This window comes from Myiozetetes cayanensis, unplaced genomic scaffold, assembly GCF_022539395.1.
Source record: "Myiozetetes cayanensis isolate MyiCay16 unplaced genomic scaffold, myiCay2020 scf9, whole genome shotgun sequence".
Lineage (NCBI taxonomy): Eukaryota > Metazoa > Chordata > Aves > Passeriformes > Tyrannidae > Myiozetetes > Myiozetetes cayanensis.
Genome location: NW_026088185.1, coordinates 17,564,361 through 17,587,943, shown reverse-complemented (window position 1 = coordinate 17,587,943; position 23,583 = coordinate 17,564,361). Strand labels below are relative to the sequence as shown.

The 23,583-nt window shown below is 37.9% G+C and overlaps 1 protein-coding gene across 5 annotated transcripts in view; it reads left to right on the top strand.

Annotated features, from left to right (window-relative positions):
- The window catches only part of RAPGEF4 (Rap guanine nucleotide exchange factor 4), a 150,680-nt gene that overhangs the window by 57,101 nt on the left and 69,996 nt on the right, over window positions 1-23,583 (top strand). For all 5 annotated transcript variants that reach the window (XM_050340183.1, XM_050340182.1, XM_050340184.1 and 2 more), the window contains 2 exons: window positions 14,615-14,687; window positions 15,749-15,813. In XM_050340183.1, the coding sequence (XP_050196140.1) occupies window positions 14,615-14,687; window positions 15,749-15,813 (138 nt within the window). The remainder of the gene's footprint in view (window positions 1-14,614; window positions 14,688-15,748; window positions 15,814-23,583) is intronic.

Genomic DNA, 23,583 nt, shown 5'->3' with positions numbered 1-23,583 from the left:
ATGCCTTTTCTGGCCACCATCATCTTCTGCTACTAGAGTACACTCAGGAAACCTCTCCTGAATTACATCTCAGTGGCTGTAGCTAACCTGATATATGAGCATTATTTGATTTTACATCTCTTAGAAAAAAGCCACACTAGCCTGAAATTGAAGTAACACATTGGTGCATCAGACCTTTAGTTTCTGTGTTGAGGCAGAGCAAATCAACAGGTCTGTGCTGGCAGCATTGGTCTTGCTTGGTGTGTTGGTTACATCTGTTCTTTTTTGCTCACTTCTTTATTAAAAAGGCACCTTTGGTCACTTGCAGCAATTTTCCTTTTTAAGATACCAGATTTTATCCATGCTATTGTTGACAATTCCCTTTCAAGTGTTCAGGCACTAGCATCTTTTCCTCTTGTTTGGATTTTCGCACTCGTTTCTGTTTGCAGGAAGGATTAGCTCTATCTGACGCTTGCACTGCTGACCCTCCTGGGCAGTGCAGTCATCCAGTAGGTCTGCAGGCCTGTTTCTGCTCCTTTTCCTAATCATGTCAGATCTGTAATACCTGTCAAGTCTCCTGAATTTATGTGATACCAGTGATGGGAGAACTTAGTGATTTTGCCGTGAGAAAACACCACTAGGTGTTTTCCAAGACGAGAATGTGCCATTCCTATTTCATAGAGTTTTTGTTTACTGCTTTTGAAACCTATTATGATTTTCTAAAGTTTAGAGCTGAAATCAATTCCTGAAATAACGTGATTCTTCTGTAACATGAAGGTTGTGGTGGGGGCCTTTTTAAGTCCTGCACATATCCATGTTCTCTGTGGGTAAGGCAATGAAACAGAGCCTGGGAATAGAAGACAGCCAGGACATGGCTGGAATGTAGGCTGTCTGCATCTAGCCCTTCCCAAGGATGAAATTTCCCACTGTAGAAATGAACAGGAAATCTAAAGGCTACAGAGTAGTCAGACATCACATTTCCCAGTTTGAAACAGTTTTGTTTCAAGTATCAGTTATGGTGAGTGAGTGGCATACTTGGGAACATGGCAGTGATCTCCTGAGATCTAGTCTTCCATACTAGCCGGTGGACAATATGCCTCCCTATGGGCAGATGGATGATCATTAGTGCTGTTCAGTTTTGCTGAAGCCAGAGAAACTGTTAATTGCTGTCAGCTGGGGAGCCGTTCCAACACAGGTGTATATAATGAATCGTAACTCCATGGGAGATATGCAAATAATAATCATGTACAAAAGACAGAGATAACAGTGTCTATCTTATCTAAGAGATATGAAGATTTTTACAGAGGTCTGAAGTTTATAAAACTTAAGAGACAGTATAATGCTAAGTTATGTTCCGTGATGTTCCCTGAACAAGCAGCTATCTGTATGCAGGGAAATACTTGTAAAATGAAAACTAGCCAGTTAAGTATGTTAGGCATACATGTGCAGCCTCCTCATTCTATAACACTGAATCCCCCTCAGTACTATCAAAGGAAAACAGATCAGATAAACAGCAGTTACCATGTGAAAGAAATAATAATTATATTAAGTGGACAAAATATTCTTGCTTTATTTTCAGTGTTTTAAAATATGGTTTGCAAAGCTTGTTTTGAAGTTGTAAGGTACCAGAAGAATTATGTGAAGTGGGTTTAGATGTGACGGCAGCCTTTTCTGTCTTTTAATGAAACTTTTCTTAAAGGCTGTTCTATAATTTCACTTGTGGCTTGGTGGATAATGCCTTGTTCTCATATGCAAGTCATTTGATTCCTCTGGTGCCTCATAACACTCAAGAACCATGGACTCTTGCTGTGTGACTCATGCTGTAGCTTATTTTACTGTATATTCTATATAAAGACTTTCTTTGAACGGTGAGTGGATGCACAGTTATCAAAGTGACAATAACAAGCTTTGTCTGTCTTGCTTCACAACAGAGAAAGAGCCCTACAAAAATAGACTGAAGTGTAGGATGTTGCAAATTAGGTAGCCCTTCAATTAAGATGTCTTCTAGCTCTAGTGTTACCAGTGCCCTCATCTTGTTTTCTAGAGGGACTGAAAGTCTCATCCCAGTATAGCAATACACTTGCTTCAAGAATTGTTTTTCTTGCTATCAGAAAAGGGTGAAGTATAGCAGATTACTTCTCAATAAAACCTGCCTTTCTTCTGTCAGGAGTGCATAAGAATGCTCAGGTGTATTTTCCACCTCTGCAGCAGCAGGCAATAGCAATGCATTCCAAGCCAGAGCTGTTTGTTTCAGGTGCTTAGCACATTCAGTACTGGTGTCCACACAAACCTGGAAAATTGCAGCTTTAGGACATCTGTGCATGATCTTAATGAAAACACCTAAAAGAATTGCTGATATAATTACAGCCAGCAAAAATGATTGAAAAGTTTTTCTGTGAGTGGAAAGACTGAAAAAGCTTATTTCCTTTCCATTTTTGTTCTTTCCTGCGACCAATACCACCATAACTTCCGTGATGTATCTATTTGATGGTAGACAATGTATGTGGCATTTGGAGTTCTACCTGTGAGGATTACCCAACTGGAATGTGTGTACAGTCTGCTCAGCTGGCTGTTACCCCGTTACGTGGATGACTGGGAGCGCTTCCCTCTGTTCCCCTAGTATATTCCACTATATTTGGGATCTCTCTCCTATCAGTAGTTTTTATTTAGCTTGTAGGACCCCATTTGAACCCTATCTCAAATTTGGTTAAATTTTTTCAACTGAAATCAAAAGAGTTTCTGTGGAGAAGGGAAGAAAGGGAGGAATTTCCTGCCTAGCAAAGTGTTTGCATTTTGTTAGGAAAGCAGAGCAGCAGAACAGAATCTTTTAATGAGAAGTTTGGAAAAATCATCAGGGACATTTCAATGTAAAAGAAATGAAGAGAAAGATGAGTGGACAAGGTGCTCTCTCCTCAACTGCCACTGCACAGCTAAGAATAGGATTATTTACTGCATCCTCCAAGCAAGGCTTTTTGAAAAGAATTTTCTATTGCCCTTGTTGAATTTTCAAAATCTTCAGTAAAGTCTTAAACAATCCGTTTTCATATGATAATCTACAGAAATTACTTAGAATCATAGTGCAGTAATATCATGCACTGTTATTTCTTCCTCCTCTGCTGAAAACCAGCTTAGTTGGCTCTCCATGTAAGAACAGTGTATTTATCTAGTACTGTTTACTTTGTGTAAATATTATTCCTTGTAATACATAATTTCCAATTGGTTCAGAACAAGAACAGCCAGGGCTCATGAGAAGCAGGTGGTGAGGCCTCCCCAGCACAGCCTGATGTATTTAATACCTTTCTTTCATCTTTTAAAACAAAAAATGAAACATGATTCCTTAAGGAATGAGCAGGAAATACAAAAATGTCTAAGAAGTAGACAAGCGAAAGCAGAAGACTAGAAAGATGTTTTACTTTCCAAGTTGATGATCTACTACTGTATGCCCTGAATTTATGAAACCTGTCTATCTAGTGGGGTAGGTTGAGATTTCAGTATGCTAGTGAAATTACTTTTAGCCATCTGCAAGGGAATACCCAGAAGAAATAGCTGTTTGCTCCAGTGGAATGGAAATACAAAAATTCAGAAAATAATTTCAGTTCCTAGTGAATTGGCTATCAAATAGATAACTTTTAAAACCAAATATAAGTTTTAGAATATACTCTTAAAAGACGGGTCTTTCAGAATGACAGTCTAAGATGTTTCACTGAAAGCCATCTTTTAGCCAGTTTGACAGAAGTTTTCTCTCTCCCTCAAGGTCAGTACTTGGAAGTTTGTGCTGATAGGTTTTGGATGCTTGTGCTTGGCAGTTTGTTTTCTGGGGGAGTCTTAGTACTTTCTCATTGTCCCTCAGATGTGGATTATCCTTGCCAAATTGCCTCAGAACCGCTGTGTTGTTACATTCAGAGTATGTGGCTAAGGAAATGGTCTGTTAGTGAGTCTTCAGCAACCTCCTTTCTGTTACAGTTGATTGTTTACAGTCTTTAGTCGTCATCACCATCATTTGTGTGGTCCTCCTATGTAAGCTTAATGGTAATAGCTGTGTCTCTGAATCTGGTTATATGTACTTAGAACTCTATTTTGGACAGTGTTGGCTCAGTTTCTTTATTAGTTGCTTCCCTTTTTAGTGGTATAGGTTTAGTGCACGAAGAGCATAACAAATGTCATTCTTTCAGATGGGAAAGTGTTTCCTAAGGCATTTTTGTTTCAGCCTTTAGAGGTCTGTCCTACCACGGATGCCAAAGCTGTGAACTTCTTGTTCTCAGTTACGTCATGCTCCAGTATAATCATACTTGCTTTATGTGGAAAAAAAAAAAATCCGTGTGAAACATCTTCTTGTGTTTAGTTAATTTGTGCCATTCTGCACCTTTTGTGCTGTGCCACTTGCCTGCTCACATCCTGCCTCTAAGTGTGCTCTGGGCATTTCTGTTGGGGAGGAGGAAGAGACAGGATCTGACCTTTTATTTTATGTGGAGAACTTAGCAAAGCTGGACCCCAGTTAAGCTGATTTCAGGGTTCTGCTGGACAAAGGAGGAGGCTGATATGACGTTATACTCTTCTCCTTTCACCCTCTTTCTTTTTTCTGGAAATATTATTATTCAGTTTAGTTCCATAGTTTACCCTTCTTGTCTTGTGAGTTGTTTTCATTATTTTCATGTTCCTCTTGTTTAATTTTTCTCTTTTGGTCATTTTTAGGTTCAGGCTTAACATCTCTTCAGTATTTTTTCCTCTTAAGAAAGTCTATAGTGCATCCTCATTACTGTGCTCCACTGCATATCTCAGATACTGCTTTAATCTTGATGATAGATAACATGACAGATCATAGGAAGAATGAAGGCTGATAATGAGGAATGAAAATCAAGTTCATCGTTTTTTTATGATTATATATTGTACTGTGAAAGAAACTACCATTCAGGAAATGAAAGAAATAGAAACAAAAAGCTTTTTAGTACAGAATTCCTACCCACAGTGAAGTGTCAGCTAGTCAAACTAGGCTGTATACTTGATGCTCAGCTCAAGTGGAGAAAACCCACAATTTGAGTAATTTTTAAATGGTAACCAAAAGGATTTGGATTTTTTTTTTTTTACCCAGCTGTAATAATCTGTGATAATGTTGTGTGGTTTCTTTAAACAAGACACTCCTCAGAATCATAGAGTAGTTTGGACTCTGCTTTTTGTGTAGTATTTTAATCCTTCAAAACTCACATATTCTATCCTATTTTCTTCTAATTTTGCTTGTAATTGACATCCCAGAGCCACATCATGAAAAAGATAGCAAACATTTACAATACCTCACTATGGAAAATAGAGATTAAGCTTGTGATTGGATAGCTGGGAGAGACTTGATGTTGTTTTATGTTCATCTTAATCTCCAGAATCTTTAAGCCTAAACTGTCTCAACAGTAGCCAGATATAAGGAGTCAAGCTTCTGCCTATTGTGAAATTGTGTACCTGTTTCTAAGACAAGAACATGTAGAACTGCTTCTTCAGTGGCAACAAGAGAGAGGAGGGAGTTCATTTATTACACATTCATTAGCCAGTTCACATTCTCTTTTCTTCCTTTTTTTTTTTTTTTCTTACAGTGTTCCCTCTTCCCTCAAGTAGTGTTCCCTTCTTGAGGTATCTCCACTGTTCAGTGGACTGAAGGAGTCTATTTAGGCTGTGCATTGCACTCCCCTCCGGCCCTTCACCCATTGCTCCTTTAAACATTTTCACTTCCTTCCTTCTAATTTCTTGTTATTTTTTTTTTTCTAACATTTAACTTCCAGTGGGACTGTCTTTCTTTCCCATCCTTGCATGCCTCAATTCCTCACTGTCACCTCTTGTCATGAGGTTTCAAAATGTTTCTAAGGCTGAGCTGAAATGAATAATGTTACTTTACTTTTTTACCTAAAGAAAGGGTCACGCGAGAAACAGTCCCAGCAAGACTCTGGGTTAGAGCTGCAGAACAGTACTTGGTGTACAGGCTTTTTCAGTCTTGGTGAGGGACTAGAAGCTAAATAAAATGTCTTTGGTTTGAGGAAGCCACTTTCACTGACTTCAGTCAGTAGGAAGAACCTTGAAAACTGTCCCATCCATGCAAATGTGACCCCAAATAAGACTTTTGCATTGTTGCAGTTTGTTAGTGCACTTTACCTAATCCTTATGCTGCAGCACAGCTGAATCACACTGTTGCTAATGTTGTTTGCATTTCAGTTTGATAACAGCCAGTCATTCCTATCCAATCCAATTTTGATATCTTCAGGTAAGATGCTGTTGCACAAGAAGACACTGTTTGACAGTGTGTTTAAAGGTCTTTATGGGGAACTTCAAACCTGAGAGACGAAAGATGTTAGGTGTTGGATCCACTTTACATGTGGATGTAAAGTCATGTAACAAAACACTGTTATAAAATAGCTGAAATATTATTGTGAACTCCAGTGGGGAAGTACCACAGGCAGCATTTGTTAGACTACACTGTGCATGAAAGGGACCCCAGATTTGAGCAGCTTGGAACTATGAGAGATTTGTGCTGACAAAGCAGTTCTGGTCATAGTGGTGCCATTGCACTGACTGCTAGCTGAATTGGAGGCTTGGGTATTTTGGAGTCCTGTTAAGTGATGTCAATCTGATTGTGAGTGATTTTCTGCCAGAATATACTGTTTTCTATCCACTGGAAGGAGTAGATTGTGTTCAATCATACTTCCTGAAATATAATTATTTAGAGTGTCTTTATGTTTTCTCCTCTTATTTTGTATTACACTTGCTTTGATTTCTCAGCAGTGTTCCTGAGTGAGCTGCAAAAACTGCTTTTAAAGCGGCTCACACTGTAATCAAAATAATATTTTAAAAATGAAGAAGAAAGGCTAATGTTATAAGGGAAATTGTATGTTTACTTACTTACACTTATTAAATAGCCTCATTATTGTTAGGCACAATTGAGTAGAAACAACCACTTTGAGGAATTATCCATGAAAAGGAAGCCTTTGGTAACAAATGAATATTGGAAATTGATGTGTACTTGTTTCTCTGAGAAGCAAAAACACTGTTGGATTGACCCCAATGAACTAGTTAAGAGGTTTATATTGATTGTAAAGGATTTAATATTTAACCCAGACTTTCCTTCCAGATAAAAACAAATTTCTAGACCTAACATGCTTCTGTGCTTAGAGGTTGTAAATATGAAAAGCAGAGTTAAGGGTTGGCTCACCATTTTACTTTTTCTTTATTTGTTTCAAATCTTCTTATAAAAATATATATAATGGGAGGGAAGAAAAGAAGCTGTTAATTAATTAATAAAGCCACTGCTGGACACAGTGTCATCATGCAGAGACCTTGTGGTGACCTTACAGAATTACTGCAGAGAAGTATGACTTCAACCACTGCCAGAGCACAGCCTGCCCTGGGAGGTTTCCAGTTTATCTCAGCAGCACACACCTATATCACATACATTTCCTCAGATGAAATCTGTTTCATAGCTCTCATGCAAAGATATGTTGGTCATATGTATCAGGCCTTCTGTATTTTCAAGGTGGCAATCTTAGGGTGGGACAGTAACTTGGGTTAGAGGTTCTTGCTGACTTCTGACTTACTGAGTACACACGCTCCTTGCTTTTTGCGTGCTCTGCAAGCTAAGGTGTGTGACCAGAAACAAGACACTTGTATTGCCAGAGTTACAGAATTTACCATTCTGTCAAAGCATTTTACAAGCATAAATACCTTTCCTGTGTGACCTTTTATCTCAACTGAAGCTCTGCTCCGGACAACTGCCGAAGATCAGTCAGGGACACACACCTCATGGAAGAAATAGTGTAGGAGGCCGCCCATAGCTGCCCGGGTGAGGAGCTGAACAAAGCCAGTCTTATGCTGTATTTGTGAGTCTCACATTACCTGTCTTTAATCTTCCTTGTACACTGTCTTCTTGCATAGCACACCCAAACTGAGCTCACCTGAAGGAGCATATCTTTGCTTTCCCCTCATTAAAACAGTGTATCTGAAAATAAGAGGTGTGACTGTCTGAGGATAAAAAGAAGTATTTTGTACCTGAAACTTTAGGAAATTTTTCTTCCTCTTGTCCTCATGTTCTTCCCCATGAGATGATTCCATACTTGGCTTCGTCTAAGTCCTATCAGTTTAAAGGTTGACTGTAATGGTAAGAAAAATTATGTTAAAATGGCATCTTTTTCGTAGTACTGCTCTTTGTTTTTGAGACATATCTGCTGACTTTGCTAATAAAGACACAGGTTTACAATTGTTAGTGTCACAGAATGGTTTGAAGAGGTGTGAGGTTCTGTTCTGTCACAGAAAATTGCAGCTAAGGTGTGATTTTCTGCCTCACTCCTGCAAGTGGCAATGAAAGAGGAGAAAAGGAGAGCACAGCTTTATTTGACGATCTTATTTTGATCTTAGTTTGAGTTTGAAGCACTGTTCCTGACAGTCAGCATCATCTGATTTTAAAGCAAACGCATTCAACACAAATTACTGTGAAAAAGTAAATGTATAATTTTCTTTTGCAGCCTTTTGGAAACTTGGACTTCATGTTAAAGGCAGTTAAAGTATTATTTTTTTTTCCTGTAAATATATTATCTATCGTATGTTTACACAAATGTAGTAAAAGAAAACACATAAATCAAATGGAATGTTTGTTCTTTTTATATTCTCTTTGTCCTCTTTAAAGTGTATGCAATCTTTCCCACCCCTCCCAACAAAATCCTATCTCCACCCAAGTGCATTTCCTTAGTTGATTTCTCTAGGAGACAGAATCAGAGGGCTGCATGATGGCATTTCTAAATTTAAATTAGATGGAGCAGAATAGGCTGTGTAATTTGCTTAATCACTGCTCATGCTCTAATTTCCTTGGATTTGATTTTTTGCAGTGCAGTCTTATCTTTAGTTTTCTATCTGGTAGCCAAGTCTGCTATTTGGCATGATTTCAGAAAGCCTGGGTGCATTTTTCTTCTTGACAAAATATCAAGGGGATTCTGTGATAAAGCAAATTCTGCACACAGAGCTTTTCAAGCACGATAAATTGATTTAAATGGGAATGTGACAGAAAAATATATGCCTCCAAAACAAAGAGGCAGAATAAAATCTAAAGCATAGTTGATTAGAGCCATGCAGAAACATTCAGAAGATGGTAAATAGGTAAATAAATGGAAAAGATGCAGATTCATCTGCTGTTATATAAACTGTACCTATTCTGGGATTGGGATTCAGCAATTTCAGTACAGGCATTTCCTGTATTTATTTTATCTGAATATGACTAAATGGTACTTCACTTCTGCTATTTCAGGCCTTGTCTATCTCATTTTAATGACTTGATAGTCTGACGTATACAAAACAGTCTGTGTTCAGTAAGTCGTGGTAAGATCTTCCAATGGTTTATTTTCTGTTTTCCACAATGCATAAAGATGTGTTTTTGTTATTGTAGTATTATATTTTCCTAATTTGTCTTTATTCTTTCCTTTAGAAATGCCTAAATTCTGTTCTTGTACCTATACTGTCAGTAGCAGTGAATGTTTATATTCTGTTAATGACAAAGGCAAATAGTTAGCAATAAGCAGGTGTTCTAGGGTGAAGCACCAGCTTCAAGCTATGATTCGCCATGTAGTGTTAAACAGCCATGGATCAGATCCTTTTTGTGATAGCCAGTTAAGTGGCGTTGACCTGAAATGTATGGAAATACACTTATTAATTTGTAAATGTACTAAGAAGACAGAATCTGAAATCGGAATTAGGCCAGAGTCTTCTGGGATCTCAGAACATAGAATTGGGCAACAGCAAGCTTGCTGTTTGTTTTCCACTTCGTAACAAGATTTAGGTAAAAAAGATAATTATCAGTATGATAATCAGTTTGGGATTATTTTTTGAAAATATGTAAGAACACGAGGCATTTATATCGGAAAACACAAATGGATAGCAGGTAGATGACCTGAGATTTTACCTGTCAGTTAGTTCAGTAAAGAGCAATCTCGGAGTATCAGATGTAAAACCAAACGTCTGGATTTTGGGACAGCAATCTCTGCTTGATGTAATGGGTGAAAAGAGGGCCCAAAGGTCTTCAAAGGCTCTTTCTTTTGGGGGCCTTTTCTTACAGGAGCTTTTCTCCTTACCATTCTGGAGAAAAGAGAAGAAACAGCGTACCGTGAGAGTGGTGCGCCCATATGAGTAATGCTCACAAGGGAGATGGTTCACTGCCAAAATGGTATGACTGGTGCAGCCAACTTAGAGGAAGAACAGAGTACCATCAGCAATCAATTATTTATTGTCAGAAGAAAATAGAGAAGCTGGCTCATGTTGTTAAGCTACAGCGTATATTCCCCAAGAGAAACCATTGCAAGAGTATGGACAGCTAGTACAGGAGCATTGCAGAACTCAGGTAACTGTCACAGTAAGAACATCTGATGAAGTAGTTACTCTAGGTTTTAAAAATTATGCATGGAAAGATCACCTTGATGTTTGGCTTAGGACTTTTGCAACTAAAATTATTTATTTTGTGTTGCTCCCAAGTTTGCAAGTAATGTGGGTCCTGCCTTCATACCTTCTCTGCTGGTGGTTAGTGGCAGGAAAAACAGGAGACAGGAGAAATGCGTCTGGTGAAAAGTGACACTGTGGATTGAGATTGTGAGTGGGGAAGAAAGATAAGGAGAGAGGTATATATTCGACCAAGCACCTGTTTTGGTCTACAAAACTTTCCCCAGAGTTACAAGACAGTAATTCCTAGAATCTGGCCACACGTAGGTTCACCTTGGCATGGGGAAGCGTCAGAAGCCTGACTCCCTATGGCCAGAAATCGTCAATACCTGGGTCCTTATTATACAGCCCCTAAGATACTCTTTTCCAGCTGGAGAACTGCTGCACTTGGGGGAGTATTTGGTGTGGAACCTGCATTCAAATCTGTGTACGCAGGAGGTCTTCCCATCATCAGTCCTGAGTCTTTCCCATGAGAGTGCTGGGGTTGTGCTATGCAATGCACATGGACAAAAAAGGTTCATCTATTTACTTTACATGTACCTGGCTTATTTTGGAGTGTTTGTATTGTAAAAATCTCTTTTTTGCTGCTTCTTTCCCTTTAAACAGACATTAGCTCTTCACTGCTTGCAGTGGAAGGGAAGGGACTAACCACAAAGATGTATTTTATGTACCTTATGTATGCTAGAAGCATTTTGTAGGAATCTGGAGATAGCTTGCATCAGAATGATAGTAATTGCCTTTCTAAGCATTAGCATATAAAAATATACCCAATTACGTTCACAGAGTAGAAGAAAACCTATTGTAGTAGTGAAAACCTCTGAGACTAAACTGCAGCTAATTGCAAATAAATCTTAATAAGAGCATGCAAAGAAACACACTGAAAAACCTGACAATGAGTGGCCTTAAAAACCATTGGTATGAAAAGTCCCCCATAGCTCCTTCCCAGTAAGGCAAGCGTGTGATTCTGTTTCCTCCTTTTCTCTTATCCCCAACTGTTCCTTGTCAGCATTCTTCTTTGCCTTAGGCTATAGCAGTAGTTGAAAAGGTCAAAATGTGTTAATTTTCACCACTGCATGGATATGAAGCAGTCAGCAACTGGAAAAAAAATACTGTCTTTATTACTTGTGCTGTCAGATTGGATGCAGGAAGTGTCTGTTCTTTAAGCTGTTGCATGATAGAGTTTATAAATTGGTAGAAATCTGAAGACAGAGTGAATAGGTCACTGAATGTAGTTTTAAAAACTGCTGTCATGTTGGATTTACAGAACTTGAAGACATCTGGTAATAAACAAGCTTATGATGATTTGATAACCATTGCTGTCTTTCATAAGGAAAGCCTTTCCAGGCTTCATACCACCTGTGGAATGCATTTTCAAAGCATTTTGTAAATATTTAGTCTGTTAATCTTGAGCATTTAAAATCATCCAGTGATGCCACCTATGAGTACAATTTAATTTCCTGCATTTTGTTTTCATTTCCAGACATTACAGTAACCAGATAGGTCTCATTATCTCAGGTTTCAGAGATCTCATGCCTGGAACTTCATTACTCCATCTGAACCTTTATGCAGTTACTTAGGTCTGTCTTTGTGTGCTTAGGTTTCCTGGCAAACAATGTTTCCCTAACTCTTTGACAAATAAGTTTCCTTTGACATTTAATTTGACTGATGAGGTGACACAATTTTAGGCATAAATTATACCTCCTATGTCAGCCCACACCCTCGTGAGATATCTTCATGAGACACCATGCGTAGGCAGTCCTATCAGTCTTCCCTCAGATACTCAGGTAGAGAAGGAAGTTTCACTTTATGCGGAGGTGCCCTGGAGGAGTCTGAGCAACTGAGCTTTCTGAGGGCGCGTTCTGAATTAATTCCTCTCCTTCACAGGCATCACTGCCCACAGGGCTTGCTGTATCAGACTCATGAGTAGACTTGTCCCATGGCATAGTGGGACCTTCGTGCAGAAGATGACAGAGTTGACATCCTTGGCATTCTGTGTTTTTGTTTCTGGTAGACTTTGGCATCCTAAGCGTGAAGTGGGGCTGAAGGAGATTAGATGCCCCCACTGAAGTTGTATATTCGATTCTGGCTTACTCTATCAGTGTTTTTTTTTCTGAAGCTGAGTGCTCAAATCTTTTGGAAATTATATGGTGTGTTCTGTGTTTTGTCTCATGAGACAAATAATCAGGAAAAATTTTAGAGAATTAATCAGAAGGAAACTACCATGCAGTTTATGATGGCTGTGGACGTGGTAGAGGAAATAAAAGAGAAAATTACTGTCTTCCTACAATTCAAGTTCCTTATAAAGGTAGATTAACTGTGGACTAATAATGTATTTCTGGGAAAATGCTATTTTGGGAAAACCAGAACAAAAAAGTATCAGCTGAACGATGAGGTTGAAGAAAAGAAAAACACCCTATACAATTTGTTTTTATCATATCCCAAATGAAACATTGAAATTTTCCATCTAAAAATAACACTTCAAGACCAAATTCAGTAGAAGGTGGAACAAAACATTTTCTGTTGTTTGAATGGAAGTGTTATTTCAACCCGTTGGGACACACTTCTGGTTTTTTAATTTGGGCAAGGAAAAAGAGTTTTTTCCTTGGTTTATGTGTGTGAATTGTTAGTTGAACTGAGAAAATAATTATTTCTCATGTTCTTCCTCTCACTAAGTTCCAGGTAAGGACTAGATGCAGAGTATGGGAAAGTGAATGGTTTGGGAAAGAAAATGGGAGAGTTTTATCCCCTATGAAGTAGCATTTGTTTTGTGTGACTGACCAGGGATATAACATAGATTCGCTTCTACGGGTATTCAGCTGGATTATGGGTGAGATTTAAATAATATGTTACTAAGCTTTAGGATGTAATAGCTTGTCTAAAAATAGGATTGGATTATTAAGATTAATGTAATCTTTGTAGCTTTTGTTATTATTTAGAATGCAAGACATTCAGTCTTTACTGCTAGAATTGATGATATTTTCATCTCCATTTCCAAGAAAAAGAAATGTTAAAAGGATAATTTAAGCGTTGTTAAAATTCAGCAGGCAACATTATAAATGTTAAATTATAAAAAACAATATACATCCAAACAGCTCCATAGAGCAAAGGATGAAACTTTTAAATTAAAATTGTACTATAAAGGACATTTTCTGTCTCAGTTATTATGTGTGCTTAGTTGAAACCTACATGAATTTCAACTGGTTGATTGTTCAGGTTCAGCTCACTGCACACCCCAAGGACTGCATGACGCATTTTATTTACACTGAGCATCAGCATCCCTGTTGCACAAGCTTGTTTTCTGGCAGTTCCAAAAGCGAATTATAATTGTTTACCCTTAAGCATGGCAGTAATATAGTCTGATTGAAAACAAAAATGTGTCATTTATTCATTGAATGATTTGTATCTGATAAAAGGACATTTTTTTTTCCCTTTAGTGTTATTTTTGTACCTTCTGTGAAATTCTTGAGCTGCAGACAGAGCTTTGAACCTTATTGATCATGTCACCAGCATTTACTGAAGAAAAATACCAGTTGCTGACATCAGTTACAATTACGTAGCTTACAGTGGTACAAGGGATGTTATTTTTAAAGCTACAAAGTTTCATCTGCTAATACAGTTTTTGTACGAGGATATACATAATATGAGGTATTTGGTATTTGTGTTTCATACCATTGTAGTTTCTGAAAACCAAACATAGTGTCTTGGAAATAAACATTTAGAGCTTTTACACTAAATCCTATATATTGTAAATCTGACACCAAAACTCTTGTGGTACAGAGATTCTTACGAATCATTAGTTAACACTCTTTCTCCATCCCTACAATAAAGTAGCTTTCTAGCTTGAGTTCAGATGAGAATTGCAATTTCAAATGAGCTTTAAAACAACCTTTATGGGAAATCACACAACTAAGTAAAATATTGATTTATTAGAACCCTTAAAGTCATGCTTTGGGGAAGATGAAAGGGGGAGCTGTTTTAGCACAATTTTTGATGGAAGAAAGGCAGTGTGCTCCACTCAAGAAAGCAGACCTCTGTAGTGTATCGAGTAAAGACACATTTGATTGCCTCATATTGCATGTGTGCCTGAGAAGCTCAAGGCAGCAGACACAAAAATGTAAATAGCTTATATTCCCCTGAATGGTTTTATCATCTGTACCCGACTGAATGTGCCATCACTGTCTTTCAGAAATATCGACAGTATATGTCTGGACTTCTCACTCCTCCTTATGGTGTTATGGAAACTGGCTCCAACAATGACAGTAAGTATGAGAATATAGAAATCAGATGGTAGAAAAAAGAGAAAAGGGAAGAAAGGGGAAGATGTAAGTCCTCTGGTTATGGGTGTTGGAATTGAAACATTAAATTCAATTGGGTATTACAACTGTATTTATACTGCATGTAGCAGGAAACACTTTGGAAATGTCTTGCCTAAATGTCTTCCCAACTATATACAAGTGTACACGGAGACCTGTACAAAACTCTGCACTCTAAGCCAGGCCTGTTGACTAAAGATTACTGTATGATGTCATGTAACAATTTAACTAGTTATAGATGTTACATTAATTCCATGGAACATGGCCATGTGTCCTGCTAGTAAAATAAAAATAACAGTTTTTTTAGTTAGGATGGGCTACCCAACTTACTAAGAGAATCTAGGTTAGTGCTTGAGCAGACAGCTTGCAGTAAACATGCTGCTCTCTGACCTTCGTTACACAGCAGAATAAGTTTGGGTATGTCTGTGCCTCATGAGAACCTGTCAGAGTGGGATAGTGCTGTAGACATGAATCCAAGGGCAGTCTTTAGAACTCATCACTTACGTAAATCAAGGTACTTTTATTTATTGGCCAGGGGATTATTTAGATGCCAGTAGTATCTGATGGCTAGCAATTGCATCTGCAAATTTTGTGCCATAAGCTGCATGTTCAATATGTTCCATTTGCAGGACAATAGCATAGAATAGCAATGCTAGTTAGTGCAAACTCAATATCACATTGACTTCCAGATACTAAGACACAAATTATTTTAAATGAGAAAGTATAAATAAATCCTGTATGCATGCTTCAGATAGCAAGTTGTGAGAAAAGTACTATGCTTAGCAAGCAGTTTATAGTATTTATGCAAATTAGCTTTTCTATGGTTTTTGTGTTCACAAGAGAAAATCCTTTTTCTGAATAATTCTGTTTTTCTCTTTTAAAATCATAGGTTAATGTATATGTTACTGAAGTATCAAATTCCCTATTCCATATCTTCACTGTTACATAAAGAATGTATAGTATTTATTAATTTATTCATTTATTTATTTTCTGTATTCCTTTTTTAGGAATGCCAGATAAAGACAGTATGTCAAGCAATGCTCTTTGCCAAGTTGCTAAAAACTGTAATAAGGTAAATCACACATACTTTGCCCTTTTTTTTTTTTGCTGGAGGGGGAGGAATTCAGTTATGAAAAATGCAAAAGTGCAGCATTAAATTGAAAAGAACTGAGTGCAAATGCAAAGCATGTGTTTGATGCACTTGAGTACAGTTTGCAAATTATAAGGATGCTTTAGACATTGTGTCATATAACTGAAGAAAGCAACTGGTTCAGGATTATTAGCAGGTGTACTGCTGCCAAAGTTTGTGTTACAGTCTGGTTTTCCTGTCTTTGTTGGAGAGGTGCTGAGCGTAAGGAAGAAAAGCTGCACTGTGACAAGACCAGTGGATAACCAGTGGATCATAAAATTCATGATTAAATCCTATTTTAAGGCTCAGCTGAGTCTGAACTGATGTATAGACATTGTTCTGGCCCTTTGCTCAGGGAGAATTTTCTCCTGTGTTCAGAGAGCAGCTTTACATTCCAGTTCCCCTTTGTAAAATAGTTCTGTGCCTTCAGCTTCACCAGATGAGGACCCACATGAAAGAACTCATGAATATTTGTATGCCTGGTTTAATAGTGGGATACAGTATATATATAGAGAGAGAGTAATAGTGGGAAGAAATACTGTCAGGCATTGCTATGAAGATTGATGAATTTTAGAATTTTTTTATGGCAGGAGTAGAAAAGTTACAGTAATAAACAGATGCTTAAATGCCTTCTTTCTGGACACAGGAGTTTAATTGAATTCATTTATGTGATGTCTTTAAAAGGTTAAAGGTATTTTTGCTGCACAAAAAATATCTCTTGACAGCAGATAAAGACAAGGAATATTTTAACATGTTTCCTTGACACAAAAATAGCTACTTCCACTTCTCCCTGTCTGTCTGTCCTGCTTCCTCAAGGGTACTGACCTTTCTTAATTGTCACATTCAGCCTTTATTAAATGTATACATGTAACAGTTTGCAGTTCCTTTTCCTAGAGTCTTATTCACTAATGCTATACCACTTCCTGACACAGCCTTATCCTGTAGGAACACAAACATTTTTCCATGCACTGAGTAATAATTCTTAGATACTTAGCACCTTTCATTCTGTAAGCATTTTACAACACAGTTAACGGATTATGCCTAAGTGCTTCTTTAAGTTGTTGGCATTTCAGTGGAACACTTGAAGTCAGGTCAGGGGTCTTGCTTGGCTTCTCATTGAAAGCACCAGGTGCAGAATCCAGAGTAAAAGGTGATGTGTTTTCTGAAGCAGATAAAAGTAACTGATAGAGGTAAGGAGGTGAAAACATCCATCTTCCCTAGAACCTGATGTCCCCCCAGTAATGGGAAGTGATGCTCAGCTGAGGGTAGTAAACACTCTCAGGTACAAATTATTTTAGAAACTGAGCAAAATTTAGTGATTAATACCTTTGCCAGTAGCTGGGCTTTGCTAGCACAACGGGACTGTCCCTGCACAAAATAATCACTTGGGTAGGAGACAGAACTTGGCTGGGACTGGGGCTGAGGCAGGCTGCTCGGGGACTTTTACAGGAATAAGGTCCTTTGCAAACCAGATTATCTTTATTTCCAAGACTCATCTGTAAAACAGACATCATTGTCCCTCCCACACCGTACACATTTCTGTGGAGGGAAGCTGAGTGAGTAAATATGTGGCAGATGCTTGTCACCTTGTTTCATCCTGGATGAGTTCAGACTGTCCCATGGCAAATGTGGCAGAAGAACTTACACAGCATAGAAATGGTTAATAAATTCTGGTTCTGTGTGTTTTCCATGTGACCAAAGTTCTCTTTAATTATGATAAGTGAAAGGTAAATGCTGCAGAGGTAAATACCTGAGTATTTTGTTTACTGCATGCAAGATTCATTCCTGCGGTTTTAAACTGTACAGCTGTTACAATGCTTACAAAAAATGTTCTTCATCACCTGCAGTCAGTTTTGAATGGTCAGGGAGTTAGTGGAATTGTAGGGCCAAATTCCCAGAGTTGTTGACAGCTATTCGAAACAAAAAATCAGGATACCAGAGAACAGCACTGTGTTTGTAGATTTTATATATTTTGCTTATTTTTAGGGTGATGCATGACTTCCAAAATGATGTATCAGGGAAGGGAAATGTTTCCACGACATCTTTAGACTACTTTATATCTTTAGATTGCCAGAATGATGCCTGTAGGGCAGGCAGCAGATGAGCTTGGAGGGGCTTGCAGACTACTCTGTAATGCCCAGAAAAAGACTGAGTGAGGAACTCTCTGAGATTCAGAGAAAGTTCCTCGAAATCTTTCATATGGTAAGAAAACATTACAGTCTTAGACAGAAGGAGATAACATCTTCAGTAGTTCTGATCATTATGCATTTATTTCAAGGTATGTGTGTGTTGTTTTAATTTTCCAGGGAATTTCATAGCTGTAAATAATTTGCTTCAAATGAAATCTAATATATTCAAGTCTGGAAATACAAAATGCATGCTTTTCTCTTTTAGCCTGTGGTGAATCTTTTATAAGCACTGTAATAGGTGGTTTTCCGTATTTGCTAATCATTTGAGTTTCATCTTCATAGCTTAATTTTTTTCTCCTGTCACATCTATTAGTTTTTGATGAGTAACGTAAGATTTTTCTTTTAATGCACGCCTTGAAATTTTCTCACCATATGGGGATGTTTGGTTTTCCTAGTTCATTAAAATCTACAACAAAAATTTCTATTTGGAGAAGGCAGCAAAAAGATTTTCTTTTACCAAATGTGAATTCATTTGCATTTAGGGTTACATTATTGCACATCATTTAATGCAGTATAGCAGTTAAATTGAGCATAAAATACTGAGAGATAGTGTACTATCGTCTTCAGTTATATTTTGGGGAATGGAATAAAAGTCAATTTAATGCTGACTTACATAAGGGAAAACGACACAACTTCAGTCTTTTTTAACTAGGACAGACCAATATCTGTACGCTGGTCTGTGTAGCTCTTAGTTTTTGAAAAACCCATGGAGTAGAGTTGGGTATGTGAGATGAATGTAACCCTAAAGCCAAAATGACAAAATCAATAATAATTTCAAATACATTTTTGGAAAAGACACAGAAGAGTACTTAGGAAGCATGGGAGGTCAGGTTCCAGCGTGCAGGCAGAATAGGTAGTGGTTCTGGTGCCATGTATTACCAGCAGAGCTGGCAGCAGGGTTCCGTGATGTTTCCCACTACAGGATTCTGTTCTTACAATTTGGCCACTTTTTCACTGTTTACGCTGAATTCGCCATGCTGGGAGTATTCTCCTGGCTGATTGTTAAATTGAGATGGATCAAACCTCTCCGACATTGAATTGGAGGAAAACACATGGCAGATATTAGATAGCTTTTCCCAGTTATACACCAGCAATCCTGTCCTTTGGACTAGAAACTTGACATTTGGGACTTATTCTGGAAGTAAGGAATACCATTTGTGACCCCCTAATAAATAACTGTATTGTTAAGCGTTGAAAAAGCTGCAGCTGGCTTGCTAGGCCAGGTACAGTTTCACTGTTGAACTCTTACGCACAGGCTGCGGGCACTGCATGTGCAGAATCCCCACACTGTTTGGTCCTGGGCTGCTTGGGCATTCCTGTGTCAATGCTTAACGGTGTGAGGTTTCTCTCAATGACTTCTTTTAGTTGCTGGAGCAACATTTTGACTATTACAAAAAGACAGACACTGACTGAAAACCAGAGTTGTTTCCCCTGTGCTTTTACACCCTCTACTGGTGTCCAACCAGGAACTGAGTTAAGAAATAGCCCATCTGCTCTGGAGAATGTGAGATGTAGGATAGTTTAAAGAAGAGGGCATTGCAGGACTGTGTTGTAGATACACAGGAATGAATGTGGGTGGACCTGTTGAGAGCACGAACCTCCACTCTCCTATGGACACTGGTGCTGACTACTACTTTCTGGTATTGGCAAATGTCTTAAACTCCTTTGCAGACTGTAAATGCCTAAGAGAGCATAGGAATTATTCACAGAAGGAACAGAAATCTATGATTTATAAGTTATTTATACAAGTAGTAGATAGTAAAAAAATTCTAACCCTGCTAACGATCAAAGCTGAAGTTTCATATTCTTTTCTGTAATGGAATCTCCATATTGCATTTTGCTAAAAGAACCCCCACATCCTCAAGAAGGTACACAAAAAAATTCTGCTTGAAAGGAAGGCTGAAAAATTAAGTACTCAAAAGCAGAGTATTTCAAGATAGGAGGCTGACTGAGCAGTGTTAATGAAGTCCTCCTAGACATGTTTGTTATGCTACAGACTTTGATTACCTGTTCACATAAATTTTTCCTGTGACACACGTAATTAAAACATCGTCTCACCTCAAAAACCATGCTGGCTTTCTTTTTGTACAACTTAATCTTTGTGTAGGTTTAAAACCTACATTAATCTGTGCCTTATTCAGTGAAAGCATGCATCCTAAAAGGGGGAAGGTGCTTCTTCATCTCCTTTTTACTAATTAAACCATACTGAACACAGAAGATATAATCAGATTAAGTTGTGCAAGTTCATACAATTATTCTTACTCTTGGTGAAGACTATGTATTTTTTTCTAAAATCTCTCATGCTTTATTTCCATTTGGTTCCCTATATTGTCTTCAGGTTTTTATTATCATAAAGAGTTACAGGAGCTCCCCCTTGTGCACTATGTAATATTCAAAAAATGTATGAATTGAGTTTGTGAAACTTACAGGCTGAAATGTCCACTTTATGTTTTCGATGTAATGTCTCCAAATCCTGTAAACTGGAAGCTCATTAGAAGTGATTTATTTTAAGGTATCTTGTATACCAAAGCTCTGATAGGATGTGCTGCAATATTCATATGAAAGTCACCTTTTCATCCATCTTCTTCCCTGGTTAATTTGGTGTGGTAAAATACAGATTCCTTTTCTCTTCTGAGTTTTCAATAAGGCTTAGGAGCCATGTTGATTTTTTTGCATTTAAATAATTTGGGTGCTTGTGAAACCTAATTTGCTTTTCTATCAACTCTAAATGCATTTAATGCCATTCTATAGAAAAGATTTTTCACTGGACAGAGAAGGACGTAATCAAGAGCTAATCCTCAAAATATTGCAATTTCAACATTGCCAGGTGAATGAATATTCACTTATTTCAATTTTCAAGCACTTAAGTGTAGCTCTGGGCATTTGAAAATACACTGTTTGTAAAGATGACACTGCAATTCACTAGGTACAGCCTTGAAGAGCCCCCACAAGACACCAGTAATAATCATGTTCCTTCACCATATTAGCTACTCTATCAATACACACAATCATTTTCCTTCTGATTTCTCTATATTTCGGTTTACTTTTCTCAGACAACTGAAAAGAAAGCTTATCTTTTAACATATTTGGTGTATTGTCAAATGTGGAATTTGATAGAGAATTAGCAGAATTCTAAAGGGAGTGTTTCACATTCTCATGAAACTGTGAGCCAAAAAAAAAGAACACAGAGGGAAAGAGAACAGGAAAGCAGGCAGTGTTCTATCGAAGTGCAGTGACAAGTTGTTGGTTTAGAAGTTGTAGCATCTCCGACATACACATGAAAACTGTGTTAAAGGATAATTGCTGTGTGGATGGTTTATATAACTGCTCAGTGATATGTGTGCATTAATTCCTATTCTATTCTGGGCTCTGTGCCAGAATTGGTTCTCCTATACATTGTTCACATAGGGTTAAAAAATAATTTCCTTTAATTTTCTGCTTTTGAAGTGATTGCATCAAAGCACTATGTGCAAATATTTCTAAATAATGTCTTTGTGCAGTCCTAACTGCACCAGTTACTTTAGGGGGCTGCTCTGATATTTTGGCACCCATTTCACATATATGAAAGTAATTTTCTTAGAGTCTGTTTGAGTTCCTCATTTTACTTTTTGAGTTCCTCATTTTACTTTAAGTGAAAGTGCTCAGGGTTCAATCATTATCACAGCCTGTAACAATTTGGCTAGTGCAGAGGCTGTGCATACAGTCCTTGGCAATGACTCACATGGTGACAGCATATGGCAGGGGAGATAACAAAGACAGGAGTGTGACAGGAGTAGGAGTCTGTGAAAAATACGTTTTTCATACATTAGTAAGGAACTTCATCACAAAAAACATGAATGTCTTTCTATGTCATCAGAGCTCTTTAATGTAAACAAAATTGTTAGTAAGTCTGCTGGCTTATGCAAGTAGACTTTGCGTAAGCTAAATCGTTGTAGAACCACCGTGGAAGGGTTTGGGTACGTCACTATCTCCAGTTCCAGCCCTATGGAGATGATACATAGCTGTAGGCTTCCCTTCCGAATGCCAGTGTGAATAGCAGTATTTCAAAGGAAAGCTTGCAACACCCCATCTTCTGTTATACAACTCTGCTACCTGGTAATCTATGAAATAACTGTGATCCATGATTCCGTTGGGTACCCTGACTTCTGGAGACCCTAATGGCAGTTTCTACTGGAAACAGTTTCTTCTGCTCTATCTAATTGTATAATTGCGCAGACCAATACAGAACTAGCCAGAGTAGCCCCAAAATGAAACCTGCTGGCCTCTTTCAGAGTAGCAGAGTAATCAAGTACTGACCCTGCAGACTAACCTTCTCCTCACAAAAGGGTTGTGGAGATGCTTGGGGTAGCACAGGGAAGGCAGTTTGGCTGAAGAGACGTTTTCCTTTTCAAACTCCTCATGCCTGTGAATGAGTGTTTAGATAAAGAAACTAAAAAATGTTAAAATTAACAGAAATTCCTAGAAAATACTAAAATTTGTAAAATAATATTGTGAATTAGGTGTGTGGCCTTCCTTCCACAGGAGCATCACTCTCAGTTCCACTCGTTTGAGGACACAGCCTACTGCCTTACCTGCCAGCACTGGCAAGGGCAGTCTGATAATATATATTGTGGAGTCACATTTGATGACTCTTGCTCCTTGGCTGTGTTTTCTGTGTGATTCTGTCTCAAGCCATGAAAAACATGCACATATGCTCCATTTATCTCCTGCAGTTGAAAGGAGAAAGAGGGGGTAATTATACTGAGAAAAAAGATAGTCCTTTTCAAGGTTCATGTCTTCAGGCAAGTCAAGCGTATACAAGTAACACATTTGGCATTTATATTTGAAACAGCAAAAGGAATTTTTTTGAATCTTGTAATTATTTTCTCAAGTTTGGCAGAAAAATTGGATCGGGGATCTTAAAATCAGATTCTTTTCAGTCACTCATCTCTCCCATCATTTTGACTGCCTGTCCTGCAATACATGCTGGAAATTGGTATTCAACAAAGTCAATTATAGTCCTGAGTCAGTAAGAAGTAATCAATGTGTCTGATCTGATCATTTAGCAGCATCTTTTTTTGCTTGTGTACGGATGACAAAAGTTTGAGAGGTTAATAAATAGAGGGGAAAAGCTGCCCCATGATTTTGTTCTTTTTCTTGTGTTAGCTAGCTAAGAGCAGAAGCCCCTTGTGCTGTCTGCACAGAATAGCACCACCACCAAAACAAGTGCCCAGTTCTTGGAGCTCATTTAGAGCCATTCCAAGTTAGAATTGCAGAGGCAAAAATGTCAGATATCTACAACAGAGATGAAAATATAATTAGGACTGTTAACTCCAGTGATGGTTAAGGCAAAAGTGCTGTTGAGGTTTTTATGATTTATGACTTTCATTATTTATTCTTTTTGTAAATTTCCTTCTGGAAGAAAGCTTGGCACAAGATTTGGAACATGTTTGATCTTTGTGTGCTTTATCATCAGTGATGCAGCTGTCTTAAAATTAAAGATAGCAGTTAGTGAGGAAATACAAATACACATAGCTGAGTTGGA